We start from the raw sequence: 24,681 nt of genomic DNA, 5'->3' as shown, positions 1-24,681 counted from the left end.
CTGATAACTCAGACGGAGGCAATTAGCTTGTTTTACTCTGATTGAGGCGCTGGGATGGGGTAGGTTTGATGAGGATCAATGTCACCTGAACATCTTAAGATCCAATTCTACGGACCATCTTTCCAAATGATGATAGCAACTGAGGTATAGCTATTAAAATTGCAAGTGGATTATGTACTGTTTTTTTTCTCTACCTCCTTACTTAGTTTTGGCTGTAATTAAACAAATCTTTTCGGATCTCGACCACGGACATAGTCACTCGCATTTTGATTAGTTTTTCAGATTAGAAGGAGGAAAACAGCTATGGATTTCTGTTTTGCTGCCAAGTAGCTGCTACTTCAAAAGAGCTTGGAGGTGCCACATAAATATGTAAGCTATTCAATGCTGCTTAATTTGGTACGGCTTTAAAAAACAATTGATTCCCTGTGATGTCTTTTCAGTCGTAAGCTTGTGATCCGAGCTTTACTGTACAACCTTGGCCTCCATAAAAGTTCAACAGCCCCCTTCCCGAGGACAGGCTCCTAAAACACAACTGCAGCCTCCGATAACGCCTTAGTCTCCCATTCTCTTTGTTTCATAAAAAGATGAAAGAAAATTCCCCTCCAAAACTAATTTTTTTATCACCCTCTACCTCTGGGGGGCAAAATTTCTTCCTGATTTATTAACTGGAGAGGGTGTTAGAAGAATAAAAACCAAGACAAAACTCCCTAAGTGTAAAAATCGTATGACACAGTTAAAAAGCTGTCTTTTACTCTCTCTTGGTTGCAGGCAGAAGCTTTGAAATGGCAGCCTGTCACAACTAAGGCTTGTGGGATGGTGTTCACAAGCCTGTTCCAGCTCTTTTTCTCTCCCTGGTCTTCTCCCAGACACTTAAATACATATTTTTCATGCATATATCAGTGTTTCTGTCAGGCAGGTCCAGAATAAACCAAAGTCGCTGGGTTTAAACAGAGCTATTTGTACAGTACGTGAAAATTAGCTTGACAGTTGAATGAATCTGTAGTGCCAAACACATTAGCGCAGTAGCCAAGGCATTGTTTTACTGGCTGAGCAGGTGCAGTGAGTGGTCTGCTGTGGCAGTGGGGAAAAGTCAGAAGAAACAGTAAAACATGAATAATTCTTTCTCATCAAGGATTCTGCTTTGTGCTAGTGTGCATTCAGCTATGTTTCTGTACCATGATGCCGGGTGAGAGGACTTTACATTCTGGGTGTCGCCTCAGCCTGTATCCTCTCCTGCCAGCCGTCGTGTAACTTTTCTATTTTAATTAGTGTGGTATTTTAATGGCACGGCCCTGCTTCAGGGCTCGGAGGGGATTACTTCAGGTTAGGCCACGCTGTGTCAACTCGCCCCAGCAGAGGCGCTGGCCGGCCATGTTGAAAAATAGAGAAGACACGTTCCTCTGATGTCCTGAAATCTGCATACCTGTTCTCCTGAAGTATCATTACTGCCCACTTAGTGGTGTTATCTGACTGGTAAAGTGGCGAGGATGCAGTGTAACAGCCCCTCGTTCGCCGTGATGGCACAGCAAGCTCCGGGAGGACACTGGCTGTGATTGTGTGGTTGCTGCACTGAGCAGTTACACACAGTTAACCTCCCGTACCATGTCGGTAAAATGCTGGGAGATTATTTTGGCGAAGCTTCCCCCCATCTCTGCTCAGCTCATACATATGTTAATTGGACTTTTTCCCCTCGGGTCTGTGTGCAATTCCAAATCGCTCCCTGTATTCTGCAGGGCAGTGAATCAGTGTAATCCAGGTGATGCTGGCAGTGGCCAACTGACAGCGAGAATCACCTCCAACTGCAACCCATTACAACATAGGACCCCAATGGGGCACAGCCAATCTGCAGCAAGCCCCACCCTCTGTGTTTCTTCACCTGCAGGGCTTTGATCCGACTCCCTTTGCCTCCCTCCCATTAAAAACATTTAGGTTTCATATTAGTCGAGGGGAAAGGGAGGTGCAGAGAAAAAGCTATATTAGCATACAGCAAAAGGCATACCCGCAGGCTGTGTCTGTCTACCACTGAACACTTATCACAGGCAGGGGGTGAATCGAAGCCTCTTTGTGCATTTACAACTGAGAACGTGCTGCTCTTCAAAATGGAGACAAGCAAAAACAGCATGGGGAAGGAAGAAAGCCAAGCTGCGATCCCTGATCTTGTGACATGTATCTATCAGAGGTGAGCTGATGTCTAAACACCGTCTCATTGAACCAAACAAGCGATTTTATCATTGGGGTGTGTGCGCCACAGGAAAAAATTTTCTCAGACTGATGTACGCAAAAGAAAACCAATGACAACGCTTGACATTTATTGCATCTTCAATCAAGTCAGGAGCTACAGAATGAGGGTTCAGAAAAAAACCCGGAAATGAAATGAAAAATGTAGAAATTGGAAAAACTATGTGGTTGATCACAGCCCTACGGCGTGCAACACCCACAATGCCTCGAGTAACTTCTGACACCCTGTTGACCCACATTTCTCTGCAATTTCTGCACGATGACAGCCTGCGGGCCGCAGTAAGTGGACCAGCATTCCCTTGCTGCTGTCAATCTGGCTCCCACAGCACTTCCTCTAATTAACTTGATTAGGACAAACAGCACTGGTGATCTCAGACTGACTAACATACTCAAGCGCCTCGACTGTTTGTGAGTCCAATCACTGCAGCCGCGAGAGATGCTAATCAAATAAACATGCAAATGCTAAAATATTCGACACAGAGTCTCGACACCTAAGGTGACTGATTTTTCTTTCCTGCTTTGCAGAGCTCTTTGTCAATGACAATGTGTCTGCCGCTGAGTGATTTTGTGTTAACCTCCGGAGGCGACAGGCAACACATTTCAAGCAACTCGCTCGCACTTCCATGAGTCTTTCTGCGCTTGCACTCATGCGCGCGCACACACACACACACACACACACACACACACACACACACACAGCTGTGTGCACACGAAAAAACAAAAGAACTGTGAATAAAGAATTTCTGTCCTAGCTCTTTCATTTGTTCACTCCTAGTTTGCCTGCCAAACTGTGTGTTTCAGTGGTTTTACGGAATTATCCTCGTCTCTTAAAGCCACAATTCTGCTTCTATGTCTCTTTTATATACAGCCTAACTACCAATTTAGAAACTCTTCTCTTCCTATTGAACAAAAACTAGACGTGATGCCAGTACATCAACAGGCTCCAGGGAGTTGTGGTGAGCCACCTCACACTACTGCTTCCATTGATTCAAAGTACTACTGAATATGCACTAAAATAGCTTGACTTAAAGGGATGGCAGGGAAAAACCATTTGGGCAGGAAGGAAGCAGCAAAAACTTGGGTCAAGACAAAAAAAAAAACATTATAAAAAGTTGTTTCTGATAAAACAAAACGAAAATATATTTATTATTTCGAAATTGTTTTAAAAAATCTTTTTGCTCTCAAGTCAAAGTCTATGTGAAAGGCATCCCGAAGATGTTTCATTTTGCATATGGTGGTGAAGACAAACTCTAAACTAATCTTGAGTCAAATTATTTTTACGGGTTAAAACTTAAGTCGAACGTTGGACTGATGGTATGGCTGGGTGATATGGAGGAACTCAAATATCACAATATTCTTGACCAAATACCTCAATGTCGATATTGCGACAAGATTGTAGGGTTGACAACTGGTGCTTTAACAAAATGTTATTTACACAAAGAGATTTTTTTTATGAATAATGATCAGAAATGTCGATTTAATGACTAAGTGGGTAAAGGTAAATAATAGAACAGCCAGTCAATGACATCACTTTAATCTAATGCAGCCTTTAAAACCAGGAAAAGACGACACTTACAATATTACGATATCCAAAATCTAAGACAAAAGAAAGACAAAAAAGCAGGAAAGAAAGAATAAAAGCCTTTGAAAACATTAGGGTGCCAATGTACCTCCATTGCTTGGTCCTCTAAATATAAATCTGCTACAATATCTAATGCTGCACGCACACTTCCTTGTTTAGTTTGTGCTGGTACCCTGCTGTGCTGACATCATATTGGAAGCCTAAAAATATTATTTGTGTTCCATGCATCCAAACAATCTGTATGGATTTACAGTCAGTTATTAATTAGATTTCTCGCTTTTTATTCCGACATATGCATAAAGGCAGGTTATTACGCATTGTGAAGATGAAATTGTGTTTTAATCAGGTGTTTGTCAAGCAGGCAGGCGGTGAGCAGATAATAGCCTCTGATATTATTGACATTAAAAGGAGAAGCCACGTTTTAAATTGGCCCAGCTGGAGTACCTAACAACACAAGGCGAGAAGAAAAAAGTCAGTTAAGAAATGAAAGAACTCAGAGCTAGAGAGATACTGTAGACACAGCCAGCAGAAGCTTTATGCTTTAGAGAGACAAGATACCGTGCTAAGAGAGACTATAGTTACAACTTCCACTGTGTGTGTGTGTGTGTGTGTGTGTGTGTGTGTGTGTGTGTGTGTGTGTGTTGGAGAACAGCAACATGGTAAAAGTTACACAGTGATGTCGGTGATGAAAATTCCAATACAATCATCATGATGGCACACATGATGAAAAAACTAAACACAGGATGCTCTTGTAACGGCAGACGCGTAAGCAGCTGCTTCTCTGGCAATGACAAACATCTTTTTCTTCCTCCATAAGTGTCACTCTTACATTCTATCTCAAAATCCAAGGCCGCAGACCAATTCACCCTCTTTCCCAGCAGCCGGCACTGATTCACTTCCAGCAAATCCTTCACATGCTCACGTATTGTCAAAAGATTTGTGACTCCGCCTGGACGTAAGTCAATCAGCTAAACACCACGTGGTGTCTCTCAATCACTAAATTCATTAGCTTTAGACATCAATCAAAATGTTCTGGGGAGGACAGCATTCAGGACATTATAGACATGTGGGTTCTTTGCATGACCATTCATTGTGGAGGCGAGCGCCGACATGGGAGGGGTGACATTAGGGCGCTGTCAGCCACATGAGAAGAGATTTACGACAGTGCCGGAACTGGAGAATTTCATCCGTTTGACAGCTGGCAGTGCGATCAATCACCCCGCCCCAACGCACCACTCAGCCAATGAGACTGAGAAAAAGATCATTATTTATCAAATAATGATAATTTAATATATCCAACTCTTCCTTTTCAGATGTATGAAACTTTGTCTGAAGCCTTGAATCCACGGATAAGTGTACCAGGATTACACAGCAGCCATTGTGCAGACGTCTTTTGACAATGCCAGTCACTGTCAAGCACAAGCACAATAGAAGTCTGTGTCACACAATGTATACAGTGTGTGTTCCTGTCGCCTGATCAGTGTGTGAGCTATTGATTGCTCTCTGGAAGACATAAAAGACACACGCACGCACGCACGCACACTGCAGGCATCCCTATGGGTGTCTTTCAGGATTATGTACATTTGAAGTCAATTGGGCAGTGCTATTACAGAGAGGGACCTCTATGTAATCTGGACTCCTACTAACACAGTAGTGTAAGAAACATTGAAAGGACATGAGGGACAGAGAAGGAGGACAGAAAGAAAGAAAGAAAGAAAGTTCTAACATGTGCCTTACACACACACACACACACACACACACACACACACACACACACACACAAACCCACTCCCCTTGCATGCATATCATCTGTCTAACTAAACCAACAGTCTCTGTGGGCACCTACGCTTGCCTCTTTTGATGTTTAATTAAAACTGAATCAAGGGTGGTGGGGGTGGGGGTTTGGGGGGTGGGGGTGGCATTTTGTGGCGCTCTGTTTTGAAAAATATGCAAATGTCAATAAAAATGCATTAAAGAAACATATTACAAGTCGCTGACGGCTGCGATGCGCAGGGGAAGAGAGGAAGGATGAAGAGAAAGAAATAAAATAACTAAAACAAATGAGGAAGTGGGGTAGGACCGAGACACCACTTGCCAGAAATAATGAAACAGAGCAAAACGCATAAGAGCTCGCACTGCCATTTCCACTACTTAATTTATGCACAGCTCAGACGGCCGAATGATGCTAATGAGTGCTTATGCCTCCTGATGCTGACAACTGGAAATAACTTTGGTATTGGGGGATGGACAGATCTCTCCTGTTTTATCGGCCTCTGTCATAATAACAATAAAAATGTGGACAGCAACTCTGCACAAAATTACACAACATGTCTGCTGTGTGGGGAATTGTTGACTAAGGTAATGGGACAACAAGCAGCACAAGCGAATTTGCTGTGGCTTTATCATGCGTGCTGGGTTATCGGGTTACGATGGCAAAAATGCTTCTAATTCAGCAGGAGATTCACATAAGATGAGGCATTACAAATCATCTTTGAAAACCATTTGGCCAAATAAACTGCATATGCTATGGTTGTTGCAGAATTTAAAGGGGCATTCTTTAAAAAATGTACTTTTGACAGGAAAAACAAAACATGATTGTTTGTAAAATGCATATTATTTGGATGAATCTGGCAATTAAAACTAAGTGATAACCTGAAGAGAAACTGTTTTTCACATTTTATCATTTCTGTCAAATTGACACATCTGTTTATGCGTGTGCAGCTCACAGATGAATACGTATCGATAGTCGCTTCCAGTTTGGTATAAACTGCAGGTTAATAAAATGCCCCGATTAGCTAAACTCAAAGGCTGATTAATCTCTTATTTAATCTTTCATCTCTCTTTATTCTTCTTTTATTAGCAAATAGCTATTTACAATACATTCAGGTAGCAGGCTTCTTAAGGCCCAGACACACAGACCAGACGGCCGACCGTCGGCAGATGGGCTGATCATTCTACCCGAGTTGGTCAAAAAAGTGCCTCGGAACACACCAAAGTGACGAGACGTAATACGTCTCCATAACAGTAAATTAGCGGTGCTAATCTGTATTGTCGCCCCATAATGAAAACCGGCAGCTGATTGGACGAACGCGTCACGTGGGTCTGGTTTCTCCGGAAATTCAAAGACAGACTGTCATGGCGGCTTGTTCAGAATACAATCTCATATTGTACTAAAATAGTTCACTGAAACGTGTTTCTGAAAACATTTTAAGTGAAAAATAGGCCATGCAGTTGCTGAATCTGTCTTCATTTCAGATCAACAAAGGTCAGTTTAAAAGATTTTCGTCAGATTTTGAGAGACTCTAGTCACACTCATTCCGCTCCCCGCCTATTATACATGTCAAATCGGCCAAAATGAAGGATGACGGCCCCTCGGACGGATGACGGCACGGAACACACCGAACAGACTCGAGTCACTGACCTCGCCAGACTGTCCAATGGCCGATTATCGCCTCGGTGTGTAGTAGGCTTTAGTTTTACCAGCAAGAACTCTGCAAAACCCTGCAATACTTTAAATGAAAATGTTTTTTTAACGTTGGATGCTAACACTCTATCTACTACTCATCTTATTTACAGTAACGAACACTAATTGGGCTACCTGTCTTTTGGCCTTCTTAGCCAAAATGTGGTTCAATATCTCACCTGAATTTTAAAGTTTTAGCTAAACTTAAAAGGATCAAATACCGTATAAGGGATTTAAAAGGATTCACTGAATGCAGTCGAACTCCGACCCTAATGCAGCATTTACTGTATGCTCAGAAATGGTTAAAAACTGAGTTCTTTGCATTCCTCGGGCAGTTGCAAGCTTTTATGACATGACGGAGAGAGGGACTGTTTGGGAGGCAGTGAGGTTAGGAGCTGGCGTGCACTGCTGCATGCAGAAAGAAAGGAGTCGGTGGTGAGCAGTGGTTAGGCAGGTAGGGACAGGAGAAGCTTTTAGACAGGAAATAAAGCACAGCATAGAGCAAGACTTCTCCAACCTCACGGATCACATCTTTGCAGGAGGGTAAACAGAAGGAAAGGACATTAATGACACAACGAGACAGAAGGAGTGAGAGGAAAAAAGACAGCAGTACAAGACCCCTCCTGTTAGGTCCTTTCGGAGCGAGGGGAAGGGCTTCACCCCTCAGAATCCACCTGATGAGGTCGCCCACCGGGTGACCCCACTTTCCACCTGCAGCCAGACAGCCAGGAAGACGACCACATGGACAAAGACTGACAGACAGACAGACTGACGCACTGAAACAAGAAAGAGTAGCTTTTTTATACAAGAAAAACAACACACAAGACAAAGAGACAAAGACAGGGGGGGGGGTGGGAGAGAGAAACGACAAAAGCCACCAAAGTGGAAGACTGGTGCTAGGGAAGGAGTGGAAGACAGAGAGCGGATGAATGAAACGTGATGGTGGCGTTTCATTTTTGGTTGTGTGTTTGAGATGGAGGGATGAAGCGTGACAGGGATGAGTTGATGGATGGGAGGTGAACGAGTGGAGAAGTGAAGGCACGTTTTTTTTATAAGGAAGGCAGGCGCACGTGTTCTGTCCATTTGAGGTACCTCAACCCTCCCAACCCCACCCCCTCAGTGAGCATTACCAAACCATTTCAAACACTTTTCAGTTGACATACATACAGTTAGCCTAGAAGACATAGAAGGAAAAGCACATTGAATATGCATTAAAACAAGCAGAGAGAAAAGAGAAGGATTCAGAGTAAACAGCAGTATTTGTGTAAAACCTCCTGTTTCCCATCCTCCAGCTCCACTCACCACAGGGCCCCTGGTGCTTGATGGAGATGAGGGTCTTGCTCAGACACTCCGCCTTGCGTCGAATACAGTCGTTGGTGTAGGTGTGGGCGTCCTTGCCGCACACGGGCTTGTAGGTGCCGTCACACTCGATGGGATCGCAGGAGCAGCGGGCGCTCAGCTGTTCCACGAGACACACTGCGTTGAAGAGACACTCCTCCTGACAGTCCTCTGGAGGAAGGAGATGGGTAGAAAAAGGAATCAATGTAGGATTTGTAGATTGTCTATTCCGGTTTAGGACTATTTAGGGTTAACCTAAGCCTAGTCTCACTTTGCCAGGCCTTCCTCCACAGCGCTGCGGAGGAGGGTCTGGCTAGTCCACACAGCATTCCGGGATAGGAGAAAAATGTGCTCTGTTTTATTGGCATTTCTTTAAACCAATCACAATTGTCTTGGGCGGTGCTAAGCCACGGCGCCTCTGCAAAATAGCCTCGGGAAGGAACTTGTTTTGGTGGAATGGTAGATTAAAAGTTGTTTGCTAATTCCACATTTCTGGATTTGGAAAATATCGGATGTGAACCGGTTCTGTCAGATATGCCCTTTATAAATAATGCAATCTCACTACAGGGAATGAAAGATAATTTTATTGTTAGAAATACCCTTAAAACATGGAATCAAGTACGTAGACACTTTTTAAAAATCAATTCTCTGCTCTGGCGCCTATTGTTTGCAATCCTGACTTTGAATTGTCTTGTTTAGATGTGGGTTTTAAAACACTGAACGATGCTGGTATCTCTCAAATACAAGACCTGATCTCAGATGGGATTTTAAAATCTTTCTCTCAACTCAGAACTGAATTTGAGCTCCCTCAAACACAATTTTTCCGTTATTTACAGCTTAGGAGTTATATCCATTCTATACCAACATATATGAGTGGCTTGAATACGAATCCGCTTGAAAATATACTATTAAAGGCTTCTTCTTTAAAGAAGAAAGTATTGAGTTATATTTACTCTCAAATGTTTGTCAATATCCCTACGATCAATAGTAAAACTTCTTGGGGTGAAGATTTTGGTTCCCAACTGGATGAGGGGATGTGGAAAAGGATCTTGTTGAATGCAAAGAAAATTACATGTTCTAATAAATCCTATGAGACTCAATATAAGATTATCCACAGACTGCATGTTACCCCTGCTATTCGATGTAAATATGACCCTATGTGCTCATCATTATGTGTGAAATGTAAAAATAGCTGTGGCACTTATAGACATCTAATGTGGTCATGTCCAAGAATCTCAAGTTTCTGGCTATCGGTCCAAAACGAGATTAAGAACATTTTTAGGTTTGATATTCCACTAAATCCATACCATTTTGTACTGGGACTGGATACCAATTGTGATCGTAGGTACAGGTACATTGTTAGAGTCGCTTTGTATGCTGCACGCCTCACAATACTACATAAATGGTTAGACGAAGATCCTCCTAATATTACAATGTGGTAAGCAAAATGTATGTCCATCTTGCCATTGGAGAGATTATCACATGTACTAAGAAATACGCTCAATGTTTTTGTAAGGGAATGGTCCCCATTAGAATTATACCTGAAAGAAGAACATGGCCTAGAGTAATGTGTATAGGGGTAGGAATTTGAAAAGTGACTGAAAAAGCACATGAAATATTTAATTTTGCTAGTTTTATTTTACTAACTCTCTTATATATGTATATGTGTGTATGTGTATGTATGTGTATATGTATGTATGTATGTATATATATATATATGTATATATATATATATTTTTTTTTTCTTTCTTTTCTTTATGTGACTGTTTATGTTTATGTCTTGTATCACTTGTGGTTTATTGTATTGTCTCAAATAATAAAAAAAAAAAAAGTTGTTTTAGTCGTGCAACAGAAAACCCCCGATTGGACAGATAGTCTAGCTAGCTGTCTCAATTTATAATGCAGAGATCTGAAGAGCAGTTAATCATAGTCCTCATAAATCCACCGGAGTTTAAAATTGCAAAACAAAAAAAGGGGAAGGTAACGGATATCCAGCCAAAAAGAGTGAAATCCGGTGGAATATCCGGCGGCAACGGTGCAATCCTGGAAGTGGAACGTTGTGGATATAGACTAACCTGAGCCTATAACCCATTTCCACACTCATCAAACCCTTCAGTATCACTCATCTATATATACACCGATGAGGCTCTTTAGAACGGCTTTTTAGAGCGGCTTTTTAGAGCGGCTTTTTAGAGCGGCTTTTTAGAGCGGTTTCCAACACTTTTGTAACAGTGTGACTGACTGATCACCATAGAGGAAAAGGACAACAGAAGTACTCAGCAAGCGTAAAACAACATTTCAAGCTAGCAAAAGTGTTGAACTGATTGTTCTTCCAGCTGTGTGACACTGCGGGTCCAACCGTGGGGAAATAAATCAGTTTTCATCAGAACAGTAATAACATGTTAGGGTGGACTGATGCCACTGGCAGCGCGTGTAAAAGCTTTTCTTTCAGCAGCAGAGGTGAAGCCTTTCTCAGAAATACATGAAATACATTTAACAACTCACCAGAAATGATTATATGTTAGTTAATTGAGTATTAATATAATAAGTAGTCATTCTAAGAACAACCTAAGGGACAGTTTACATCAATAGAAAATAAAGTTGCAACTCAATTTCATTTAATTTAAATAGTAGTGCAAACACGAATGTAAGATCAGAAAAATGAATTTAAAGCCAAACAGATCAGCCACCAGATCGCTGTTGGGCAGATACAAAGAGGGTCAAACAAAAGAGTGACTTTTTAGTGTTTGTTAGTTTAATTATTTTATTACAATTTCATTGATGCTTGGAAAAAAAGCAGTAAATTGGTTGTTGTTGTTTTTAGAAAAGAAAATCATTCATGTTTATTGTTGAACTGCTGGGAGAGTAATTTATTATGTCCCAGAATGGCAGAAATGATTTCTCTTACCATACAAGAGACTGGATCATGAAAAAAGTCAAATGAATAGATTTTTATTTAGGATTTGAATAGGTTTTAGTTTTGGTTCAGGGTAACCACTGACTTTAATTGAGTTTACAGTTTTACAATAATATCCATTCTCAACCCATTACAACTGACTGGAGATCAGGTTTGCCGTTCTCCCATTTAACTTTAATGATAAAAGTTCCCCAATAACTTTAATAAAATTGGGGAACTGAAACTCAAGAATTTTATTTTAGGGTCAGGTTAAAGTCTAAACCATTATTCATTACATTTTGACTCACTAAGCAGAAATCTACTGCGGAAATTAAGAAAAAAGAAAGAAATGTAAAAAATTGCAAAATTGCCATTGAAGTGAGAAATCCAATTTGAAGCAGGCCTATGTTCTGGAAGACGCTCACTAGGCTTCGACATTTATTTCATTCCTGATCAGTGGATCAAATTTGTACAGCAATTCAATTCTTTTTTCTCCTTTCTTTAAAAGCCTGTCTTGCCACACTTAATTACATTGCTGCTGTATCTGAGTGAAAGGGCTACAAGGATGTGCAATGTCATGCTTACAAGTCGAAATGGCCATTTTCATTAGATACCAATTTGTAATTTGCTTAGGGATATGATTTCATGGATCTCTGTTTCAAATTGAATTATTCTTTCATTTGAAAAAGGCACAGCAGAGAAGGGGGAAATGTGCGAGCACATTCACACGCATGCACATGTCTGCACACACACATATACTGACATGCTAACACAAACTCAGACCGGGATTTGTGCAATTTTAAGCCCTCACGCTACTCCATCAGTCTGTCAAGCCGAGCGAACAGGAGAGCCAGGGTGTGTCAAAGAAGCGTGTATCAGCCTTTATTGTTGACTGTACCAAAGGGCGTCATGCAGTGATCTATTCTTGTCTTTGGTGTTGTCAGGGGTCTCGGTACATGGGTGGGGGGGTCTCACATCACTGCCGTACACCAACACAGCTGGGGCTTTACGAGGCCCATGCCGACAACGCGGGGAAAATTGGATTTCCTCCGATGGCTATCAGATGTACAGTAAAAGCTGACAGCTCTTTGTTGACTAAGGCTTAAAGCCCCTGTTCTAATAGCACAGATAACAGCCCTGGATGCTCTTATCAGGCTGGAGAAGGCTACTGCTAGCATGGATACAGTACAGACCCCGAGACCTCAGAGTCATTTATCTATGTGCCATGCAGTGGATTACAGTTACACTTGAATGCTAGCTCACATACACCTGTTCACATTTTAGGAAGAAATCGTGTGAACTATGAGAATGCTTGCATATATGACAATGTGATGCAGTGTCATGACATGCTTCGCTAAACCCTTTAAAACCCATCCCAACTATTGAAGTGAATTAATTTGGACACAAACTTTTTGAGAATGAAATATTAAATTGTTGGAGTGCCAAATCGCTCTGAAGGTAGGCAGACACTACACTTTGAAGGTTTCAGATGTGTACTCACATGGATTCCTTTTTACAACAGGCCATTCTTTTTGAAAATGACTGAAAGTCTCACCTGCCGTTACATACATAATCATATTCATGAAACTTTTCATATTACTACCAGTCCATGAACATTCTTCAGTACCACAGGTGGAACAGTGGCTTATAAAAGATACAATTTAGGACAATTATGGGGTATGCACTTACAGTATCTGCTATGGGTGAGGTGCAAGGTTATGGCAAACATTGAGCTGATTGAACTCGTGGCAACAGCACAGAAAAGTCAAAGCTAAAACAACAAAGGAAAGTCAGGAAAAAAAACAAAAAAAAAACAGAAGGACATTGTCAAGGAGTTGACTAATGGTAGGGCATAAAAATAAAAGATCTGCATTGGAGTTATGAATGTGTGATTTTCACCTATTTCCTTTAATATCTACCCATGGGCTAGAAGGTTTTTCTTCAGCTCCTCATGTTGCCATGTTTCCCATACTCTATGTATCATATGTCTTTATTTATTTATTTGTGAGCCACATCAAAGACAAATTCCCACTACTTTATGATGGGCAAAGCTTTTCTAATTCTAAAAGGTTGCAGAATGAAGCATTCAGTGTGATCCCAGCTGACTTTCTTTTTCACAAGCTCTCTCTACAATGCATACATGAGTTTTCAGTACCTTCTATAGGCTACAGTAACCTGCCCTTACCTAGCCTTCTGCATCGTCCTGCGTAGATCTTACTGAGCTTGATCCCTTTCTGTGCTCCTGTTGCTTCCATGGCGCACTTGCTGGTGTAGGTTTGGCCGTCGCTGGCACACAGAGGCTCATTACCCGGGGGGCACGACTCCGGACGGCTGAAGATATGGGGCTGGCGGGTGAGAGCCTCCACCCGGCACAACGTGTTCAGGCTGTTCTCATTGTCTTTGCATGGGTCTGTGGAGACACATCCTTTCATGAATATGTACTGCAGTACAGCCCCGTATGTAGATTTTTTTCTTTTGTGAAATAACATTTAAAAATCAGTTTATGTTAATTAGACCCTGGGGAATTAAACAAGATAGTGCTAATCAAAAACATCTCTGTCCATCTTTTGGTCCTCTGTGGAAAAGTAAACAACAATACCTTGGCAAAAGAAAAAAAAAACACATTAAAATATTACGGGATATGATGTGTCCTGGCTTAATTGCCGGTAAAATTGGCAACTGTTAAGAGAGCTTAGGTGAGCCTGTTTTTAAATTGCAGTAAACAACGATAAATAGGTAATGTTTTTTCAGGCCAAATAATCATCTCAGTAAAGGTCGAATGCATTAACGTTTGTTTGTCTAGTAAATTCAGAAAGAAAAGAAGAGTAAGGAGAAGACTAAGAAATGGAGGAGCAGACATGATCCTCCATCACTGCTGCTCCGCAGATATTATCAGTAGCCGAGCAGCTGAGAGCAGCTCAGACTGGGACCTTGGAAGTGAAGGGGGGACAAGGAAATGGATGAAGTGACGGCCGCTTTGATTTGCACCTCCCTCCTTCCAAGGGAGCGTCAGTCTGGCACGCTCGGCCGTATCAGTCCGTGATCATAATGGAACTGGTTTGTGGATGTGGGGGACGGGTGTGTTGCCACTGTTTTAAGGAGTAACAGTAACAAGCTTTATCCTGCCCGCCACGCTTTCAGCATGTGGAAAGACAAAGGATTTATGTAGCACCGTGACATATCAAATCACTGCCAAGCTGCCGGCGAGTCATTCAAAACACACCAAGGATGAAACAACCTATCACCAGTTAAAGGAGTAGAGAGGAAGAGAAAGAGAATGACAAAGCAGGAATAAGGGGAAATGGTTTCCAAAGACCTCTGGCTGGGATACAAAGAGCGACAATGCAGGGACATAAAAAGGGACTGAGCGCTTTGGCTGCGGAGGGCGGGAGGCGGAGTGAGTACGGCCAGCTCTGGCCAGGCCTCAGATTGTTTTCTATCAGCACAATGCAATGGCTTGCAGAGTCTAGCAACCAAGCAAACAGGGGTTTTATCGTAATGCATGCAGCGTTTCTGCATAACACAGTGCCTCACCCGCCAGCCAGACCATTATCTGAGAGAAAGACCATTACCTCCCATTACCGAGAAGAACAGCTTCCAGGATCCATGCTTTCCTCTAACTGAGCAAGTAGGGTAATTACAAAAAGAATGGCCTGTTTGTTGCAAAAACGAGCAGTGCGGATAAATCAACTGCATTGGTCTGGCTAGGGTTAGCAACTTGAAATGGCCAAGGCTTTCAATGAAATGGCCATAGGAAGATTTAGAGGACCATTGGGGCCGAGTAGTTCCCTGAGCCTCGGCCCTCCCCAGGGAGGACCGGGTAACTCAGGTCACTTTGGCCGACTCGGGCTGGATTTATACCGCCGGACCTGCACATCCATCTCTCTTTTCCCAACACCCTGCTCCGTATCCCGGAGGCTCCCGCTGCTAAAAAACAGAACTTGTGTCAGCTTTTCTTTCCCTCCATCTGGCTCAAAACAAACATAAAAAACCTCAAAGTTGAGCGCCTTGGGAGTAAACAACTATCGCCTGATGATAACAAGGATTAGCAAAAAAGCTGGGCCTATGAAAACGACAGCTCTGAAGACCTACTTAGACAAAACAACAATTGGCACCGCAGGAGTACCTGTGTGAAGCAAAGCAACCTGAATGAAAAATGAGAATTAGCAGAGGCGTGCCGTAAGTAAGTGGGGTAAACAACAAAAGCCAGAGGTAGTAAACAGAGTGGAGAGAAGCAGAGAATGTAGAGACAACGTAAAAGTTCTGCTTTTTGTTAGTCATTCGAGTAATTTATCAAGCAAAAATGCCAAAAAGAAGGTGATTCCAGCATCGCAAATGTGACAATTTTCGTTTTTTCCCTCGCTTATATCATTGTAAATTTAATACAAACACATTTGAAGATGGTACCTTAGGCTGTGAGAAATTGTGATGGCCACTTTTTATCTTTTTGCTGGACACCAAATAGACTAAATGAATCAATCAATAAAATTAATCCTGAAGTAAACGATGAGTAAAATGAGGAGAGAGCTCACCGCAGTGCCCTTGGTATTGCACTCGTATGTTCCTCTGGTTCTTGCAGGCGTGCTGATGGAGCTCACACTCGTTGCGGTAGTCCTTTCCATCACTGCCGCACACTGTCTGCTCGCGCTTACCCTCACAGCCGAGGGGACACATGCATTTAGCCGACAAGCCATCTGACGACTGGACGCAGGTGCTGCCGTAGCTGCAGGCCACGTCGGTGCAGGGGTCCTTCAGAGCTGCAGACACAAAAATAAGGTTTAGTCAAAAGCAGAGGGGTTCTCACGTTGAAGAATGGAATTGTCAACCAGCTGTACTCAGGGACACTCACTGCTACTGTACACTGGAGTGCATCATTGATGACAGGCCACCTTATTTAAGTGGCTGCTGGTGCACTTTTGGAAGCCCAGCGCAGTTATTCTGGGTTTGAAGAACTACTTGACACCCCTGGGTAAGGATGCACTGCCACAGCTGTCTACTCTTACAAACGCGTTGCGTTTCATTTCACAGCACAGCACAGCACAGCACAGCACAGCACAGCACAGCACAGCACAGCACAGCACAGCACAGCACAGCAGGACTTGATTTAGGAGCCCTGCATTCACAACACATTCTCTATTGCTATGCTCAAGCATGCTTTAATTGCTACGGCTGAAAAGCGACCCTCTGAATATTTACCTTTCCACAAATGAGATCGAGAGAGTGAGAGAGAAAAAGAGAGAGGAGGGAAAAGGGGAGAGAGGTATTCCCCTCCCCTGTGGACTTTGTTTTCACTCTAATTAAACAGCGTGCCACTTGTCGCTGAGTGACTCATTCCAATGATAGGACAGGGTGACACTTTTAATTTCGCCCGTGTTCGCCACTGATGGGGGCATTTCTATGGTTTCATATGCTCGACAAAAGGCGGCCATCAGATTACAATTGTCTTACAGCGTCATCTCGCTGCATGATACATATTTATGACTGTCATGGACAAACATGCTCTCCCGTGAGAGAGAAGCAGAGTGTCAGCAGCCCTCTCATTTTCAAAGCCCGCCACTTTTAGAACACATATTTACCCTTGTCTGATATTATCCCCTCGTTTGTTACGACCAACAATAACAAATTCAAATTTAAAGGCGGAGTGCGTATTATTGAAGCGCAAATTCTTTGTCGTGCACTTTGTTTTTCGTTGTTTCTTTCACTCCAATAAAGGAGTGTGTTTCAGGTTCAGGTTTGTCTTTTTTGAAAATACCATACTCTCCTTCAGGATGGAATGGCACTGTCTTGTTAATAAGAGACTGGAATGTGTGCAGAGATATATTATGGATGTGTAAGGAGACAGGAGTGCTACGAGGAGTGCTCTTGATCAAAGGATACCCCCCTCCCCAACTCGCTTTCCTCATCTTCATGACACATTTTCCCCCCTATTTCTTTTTCCTCTCTCTCCTGTCAAGTCCTTTTGAGTTTCGGTGTGTGAGACTCGTTAACGAACACTTTTTTATTTGTGCTATATTGCAGCAGGAACTGACTCTAGACCTCATTTATGACAAAGGCACCTCAAAAGTAACTAAATTACAGGAGACTGATGGGAAATGACTTACTGAAATCATAAGTCATTGTGAGCCATCAATGATGGTTTAATGGCAGCCAATGTGGACTAGATAGTGATTAGGACACTTGGCCTTCAATTTCAGTCTCAGCATATTAACAATGAGACACTGAAAGCCTGTGGAAAACAGTGCTGCAGTAATGCTCTAGTTGGATTTGCCAGAACAGGTAATGTCATGTTAAATCACAGCAGTAGCAGCAATAACACACAAGCTACAATCACTACACAAATTGCATGTATATGCTTGGAAAATACTACATACAGCACAAGTAGAAATAACCTTTAGCCATACTGTTTTGATGCACCTGCTGTTGGGAATGGAAGGAGGAATGTGTCCTGACACGAAGAAGCACCTTGCCAGAGTGCTTACAGTTTATATAAAATGGTGGTTGTTAAAGTAGGGGGCAGTCACAGCTACCGAGGAAGAGGAGGAAGATGAGGGAGAAGCCCAGCGAGCCTCTTCACCTGCAGAGAGGGGCCCCTGTTTGCTTTGTGACAGTAAACAGCATCCTCCTCGCATTTCTTGATCTCATTAAATAATAGCCTGGGCTTTCTCTCTCTCTCTCTCTCTACCCCAGCTTTCTTTTTCTCCGAGCGAAGCTGGCGTGTTGACAGCAAATAGCTGTAGAGGCAATAGTAAGGAGCATGAGAGCTAGGTAGAATAGCAAGGGGAGGTGGGCGCTCCTGATTTGAATGCTAACAGTGGTCGATTTGGATACGAAGCGCAGCCTCGATGTGGCGTTAGTGCAGATAAGTCTCCCTTCTCAGACTCAGACAAGCAGGCAAATTGCTTGTGCGAATGTGATCAGTGTAACAAGCCTGCATAAAAAAAACACACACACACACACGCTCACCACAGCAAACTTCAGGGGGCTCCCGCTTATATTTTGTCATTATTATCATTTGAAAAGTGGCACAAAAAAAAGGTGGAGAAAGCTGAAAACGTCCGCAAAGCTGGCTTTGCTAAATAAAAATGATCCTCACTGCCAATTAGATCAGTCTCCCTCGCTGAGTAAAGCTCAGCGAGGTTTAGACTGCAAGGATAATGAGGGGGGGGAAAGGCAGATAATGATACAGATAGACATAGAGATGAAGACACAAAGTGACACTGAAGCAATGGCATTCCAGCACAAACAGAGATGAAATTGCAAGCTTATGATGAGGGAAGGAGAGGACACCCCAAAGAACAGCCGACATTCTAGGGCCCAATTAAAAGAATATTCCGTTATATATGTATGTTGAAATATACTTTAAAGATGAACTGAACTGAAAGAATAAACGTTGATAACGTGTTGGTTATGACAAATTAAAATAAATTACACTAAAAATTGTAATTAAAAAAATCAATATAGCTTTTTTTAAGCAATACAAAAATTACGTTTGTTAGTATTAGAACGCTGACAATTTCGATGACGTCACTGGCATGGTAGGACCTGCGAAGGTATATAGGCTACAGTGCAGCATATTAAATACACATGAAAATGAGTAATTTTAATGGCATGAGTTACATATTTGAGCCTGTGAGGGACAGGCCTGTAGTGTCTGACTACCACCACATGGAGGACAATCTGTTTCAGGCTCCACCTTCGGATCGTTTGGGGGGAAGTGACTGGTGTGTGTGTGTGTGTGGGCGCTGCCGGACGCTGCAACTGAATCCATCTGTTGCAGAGAGGTCAACCTGGACCATTTACCTGTCATGCACTCTTATTTATTGTATCCAAGCACATTATGCATTTTAGGGAATAGAGACTGCTTATATATCGTGTGCATTTAGAGAAAATAGAAAAGGTCCTGTGCGTTTTAGAAAATCGAGGCAGATAAATGGAAAATGTGATTGGACGAATTCATCCAATGGGATCGCTTGTTAAGTTAGCTGCACGCAAAATGTTAAAACCAAAATAAATAAAGTAAAAAAAAAAAAAATAATTTGCTGCACGTAGGAGAGTCACCCCAGGTTGACGGATGCACGGAGGATTCACGAGTTTTGCCGTTTACTTTAGGCTAGTGCAGAGTTGGCAGATTTTTTCCTTGTGGTCGTTGATGGATATTGCACAAATGGATACTGCACAGATACCTCTTATTATGGAACTAGCAGCTTTTTCTGTGAGTTGAACTCCCTCTGCATCAACAATGTGCCCTGAGACATCAGCTAGCTTCAGGGTGAGTAGAAAGGGACATTGGATTCTGTTTACAGACCCGCTGTGGTTTAGTTAGCAGCTAGTAACGCATTATTATTGATCTGTGATATCATCGGAGTCATGGTTTATTTATACAGTCTATGGTCGGAGCGCTAGCTTGTGGAGTTTGACATAAGTGCTTGGATCGTTTGGTATCTAGCTTGGTTTTGTGACTCAATTTCAATGAATGCCCAGTGTGTCAGTCTCAGTTTTGTTGAACGTTATAAAGCCTACATGTCAGGCTTTATTTGTGCGCGTAAGTGAAAATGTACGTGTTTTGTGTATGTCACAACAACGTTACATCCATCCCTTTGCCTAGCAGACTTGCTAGCATGCTGGATAACAGCTAAACATACCTCTCTGTCCTCTGCCTGATGTGAGCGTTTCAGCGCCCTATTTCTGCGCCAGATAACATCGGTGTTAGTGTCTTGCCGTTGGTCTATCGGTCTGCACTGTACTGTAGCCTGAAAAATCGATCATTGACGGAATGGCCTCAGGTTTCAGTCTGTTGGACTTAACCCTCACCAGTGACCCTGTTGAATCAAAATTACAGCTCTCTAGTCTGTCGCTAAAAGATGCTCGTTACAGACTCGAAATCTAGGGGCTGTCGGAGGGCTTGCCAGTTTTAAGGCAGCTAGCCATGAGTTGAGGACTGGTTTCCTTGTCAAAGGTAGCCTGTGGAAATGTATCGTAACCCCAGCTGCCTTAGCCCTATACAATTCATTACTGCAGCCAGGGGCAATGCAGTATGACCCCCCCTAGACCTGTTGGTTTCCGTTTCCTCAACCATGTCCGTTAGCCTCAGACTGTTTACATTCCATGGCTGCTTACCATGCCAGTGACGTAGCCGATTGTGGAATTCCAACATGGCGGCGCCCGTGTAACAACAACAACAACAACAATACTTTCAATGTACCATTTTATCCCTTTTAACAAATTCAGCCATTTTAATCATTGTACCATGTTGTACCAGTTCAGTTCATCTTTAAATGAAGACTACATGTTGAGCCATTTACATTTTCTAAAATCCACCAATTTAAAAAGCACTTTGGACTACTGTCAGTTAATCACAGCTGGACCTGGATTTGATTGGCTCTTTTTAACTGAACAATCGCTCCAATTCTTCTAATCACAGGCGCGCAGAAACTGAATGGACACACCTCCTGGAATATCTACATTCAGCAGGTTTGCTTCATTTGAATCAGAGTGCCTGCTTTGTCTGCCAGTCAGAGACGTACTGTGACCAGACTACCTGCGTGCCTAATTGTGAATTCATGTGCTGTGGCGATTCTTAGATACACACCTTCCCTTTAACCTTCATTTAAGTAACTAATTTGAACTGCAGGTATGGAAAAAAAGTTTTTGCCAACAACTCTCAATCTCTCTATTTTCTGAGTGTTTTTTCCTGCATGCATAAAAATGCAATATTTATCTTTAACTGCTGCAAACCTTTAACCTCTACATTTATTTGCATATTATAGTATAGAAATTAACATTCCACCCATATAGTTTGGTGCAGAGCTGCGAGAGTGTAAGTGATGACAATGTATGGTAGCTTAATTATGTGAGGTCTCTTTTATTGAGTATTAGTTTGACATCAGACTCATGAAAATGGAAAAGTACAGAACCTTCACAATACTGAAGAGCAGGTGATAGAGGGGTGATGTCTCCCTTAAAATTGGGGCAGAGGGGTTTTGGAAGATGGGGGATTAGAGTGATCCTCTCCCCTCTCATCTCTCCCCCTGGCAGGCAGCAGACAGCCAGGTGGGGAGCTCTGCTTCTCTCTGATCCACTGTTTTGTGCTGCAGTTTATTAATGCTTCATTAGGGACACGGAGCTGTCAGCGCCATGCTGGCTTTACCTGATGCCCTGCCGCCACGGCACCAGCAGCAGCGCAGATGTGTGTGGAGATTGTGTGTTCGTATATATACCAGTGCACGTTTGCAGGCAGCCATGGAGTTCAGTTGTGATATCTATGCATGTGTATCTGTGCATGCGTGTGCACGTGTGGTGCTTCCTGTTGTGCTGGTAGTGATAAGGGTGGGAGCAGGGGGTTGGAGCTAATCAAATGCAATGATGCGATATGGGGGGACTTGGCAGTGTGTGTTCTAATCAAGGACCCCCCCCCCCCATCACCAGCAGGAGAGAAAGAAGAAGAAGAAGAGAGAGAAAGATAGCGAGAAAAGGAAAGGCAATTTGACAGAGAGAGGGAAACCGCAATGAGGCGACTGAGTTAAACTGTTGAGAAAATACTGCAAGAGAGCAGTGCAGATAAAGAAGAAGTGTGCAATAAAAGATTCAGAAATGTAAAGAATAGTTAAACATTTTTTTTGGGAAATTCCAGTATTTGCTTTCTGTCCGAGAGCGAGGCGTTTGGACAGAGCCAAGCTAGCTGTTTATGTGTAGTGTGAAAGAGGTTGCTCATATTGGTCGAACCCACAGAAAATGATCACCCAAGTCTGCAGTTCCCCTCAGCTCTGGAGAGTGTTTTAGCTTCTTTTAGCTCACTGTTTTGGTTTTACGGCCTGTAACTTTACTATTTTGTTGAGTCTTACTGCCCTCGTGATGAAACCTTATTTCCAGCACATACGCTGCATGCTTCCCAGGACCAAATGGCAAACAGACATAGTTAGCGACTAGCTGGCTAACTTGTGTGATGTTCAGCTAGTTGTTGGGCAAGACAAACGAATAATGCAGCTTTAACGTACAGGCACAGGATTAGTATTGATGTTTTAATTTCACAAAAAGCAAAAACAAAATAAAATACTGAAAGCATAGCTCTCCAACACTCGCCCATTTTTCTACTCATTAACATGATTTCAATGAGGATCCAACCAAGCATGAAAGCTTTCAAACTTGCTGTTCTAAACGTTCATGTGTGTCCAAAATGACTCTCTTTTTGCCACCTGAAGCCCTGTATTTACTTAATGTCATTTCGTTTTCTTGCGTGTGTCCGGCTTTTGTGTGATAGTGTCAAAAATATAAATGAATTGTGAGAATGAATTGTGTCCATAGCACTATTTTTCCTCCTGGCATTTACTGTATATGAGGGTGGGGATTGTTTAAACAAAGACGGGGACAAGCAAGAGAGCAAGAAAAAGGCAGTATGGAATGGTCAGAAAATAAACAAGATTAACTGGCTAGAGCAATACAGACCAAGATCCAAGAACTAAATATGGATGAGAACGTGCAGCCATACATCTAGAAACAAGTGATGAGGAGCAGGAGGCAAGGATTGAGGCAAGGCCAGAGGATTAACAGTCCTACACACACACACACACACACACACACACACACACACACACACACACACACACACACACACACACACACACACACACACACACACACACCCACACACACCCTTCACTTTCTCTACTGTGAGGCCAATGGCTGGAAGATGATTCTCTGTGTTTGATGTAATTCTTCAAAGAGCTCCATTGAACTGCAGCTGTTGCACTCTTTTACGCGCTTTTCTGTTTTACCCTTGAGAATGGAAAATGAACCACGAAACAGCCCTCATCATACTCCAGTCTGCTGGTGGCCACACTCACAGCAAAGCAGTGATGTGTGAGTGTACGGTGGCTGGCTAGTGTTTGCCTAGACAGATTTTAACCCAAATGTCTGAGATGAAAGACATAAAACCTTTTAAGGGACAAGAACGGGAACTTTATTGTAATTGCTGAACTAAAAAAGATAAATGTTTTAAGAAAATTAAAAATGAAAGATGATAAAACACTAAAATGTTGCAATACTGTATGGTTTCATGATTCCAAAATAGATAATTTTGTAGCATTTCTGTCATTTACCAGTGGCAGAAATCTTACTCTTGAAAGGTGGAGAAAGCCACAGGTGAGGTGCTGAAATGCCTTCAAGAAACCCATTTGGAGCCTTGGGCATGTACACACACAAAGAACACAACCATCTTATTTTATGTGTGATATTCTGAACGATCTAAACATAATTTTCACTCGATAAAAACACACTCCTCAAAGGGAAATTCTCACTTTTCTTGACCCTCTATAGGGAGGTCAAATACAGCTGGTGAGATTGTAGAGTTATTTTCTGGACCTAAAGAGTTTGTTGAAACTGGACAGGTTCTACAAAATATATTAATATAAAAATATATATAGTGCAGCTTTAAAATATTAGCGGAAGTGCCAAAACAACAACTGAGAGGCACTAAATGTCCTTTATGCTACTACAAATCCTGCACACGATGGAAGTGATGATGTATTTTGTTGTACAATTAATCCAGAATTTGTGTAACGACAAAGCTCTGATGATGGCCACCCTGTCAACAAACTGACTTTATTTCAGTCCTGTAATCCATATAAGCAAGCTAAAAGAGATGAAAGATGTGAAGAAAAGACACGAGCTGACGGACAGTCTCTTTAACCTTGGGGCCTCCATGCCACCTTAATGGCCTATGGGAAAACGTCAGCATTGCGTATTGGAAAACTGTCAGTGCTTGTGCCAAGAGGTGTGCCTCTACAGCCGCTCTGTGATCAGGAAAGCCCCCCTGATCACAGAGGACCCCTCTCACCCCCTCCACCACTCTTTACCACCAGTAACTAACATCAGGCAGAAGGTACAAAGTTCCACTGCCCCGGAAAAAACATTTACAAAAAATCTTTTATCACCGAACAGACTCGAGTCACTGACCTCGCCAGACTGTCCGACGGCTGATTATCGGGTTGGTGTGTCATGGCCATTAAACCCAGTTAGAAGATTTAGCATTACAGCTAGGGATGTCCCGATCCCAGTATCAGATTTTTTTTTACTGATCAGGGATCGGCATTCACCCCGTTTAGCTTACCCCGATCATGTACCTCAGCATGTAGTGATCACCGCCTTTTATCCATAGCCTACACGCCC

At 42.5% G+C, this 24,681-nt stretch overlaps 1 protein-coding gene across 9 annotated transcripts in view; it reads right to left on the bottom strand.

Moving 5' to 3' along the window:
• Window positions 1-24,681, bottom strand: part of agrn (agrin) — a 274,348-nt gene that overhangs the window by 72,198 nt on the left and 177,469 nt on the right. For all 9 annotated transcript variants that reach the window (XM_036008107.1, XM_036008108.1, XM_031286349.2 and 6 more), the window contains 3 exons: window positions 16,050-16,274; window positions 13,703-13,927; window positions 8,586-8,792 (listed from right to left, as the gene is read on the bottom strand). In XM_036008107.1, the coding sequence (XP_035864000.1) occupies window positions 8,586-8,792; window positions 13,703-13,927; window positions 16,050-16,274 (657 nt within the window). The remainder of the gene's footprint in view (window positions 1-8,585; window positions 8,793-13,702; window positions 13,928-16,049; window positions 16,275-24,681) is intronic.

The sequence above is a fragment of the Sander lucioperca genome, chromosome 12 (genome assembly GCF_008315115.2).
Source record: "Sander lucioperca isolate FBNREF2018 chromosome 12, SLUC_FBN_1.2, whole genome shotgun sequence".
Taxonomy (NCBI): domain Eukaryota; kingdom Metazoa; phylum Chordata; class Actinopteri; order Perciformes; family Percidae; genus Sander; species Sander lucioperca.
This window is presented reverse-complemented; position numbering and strand designations above follow the sequence as displayed.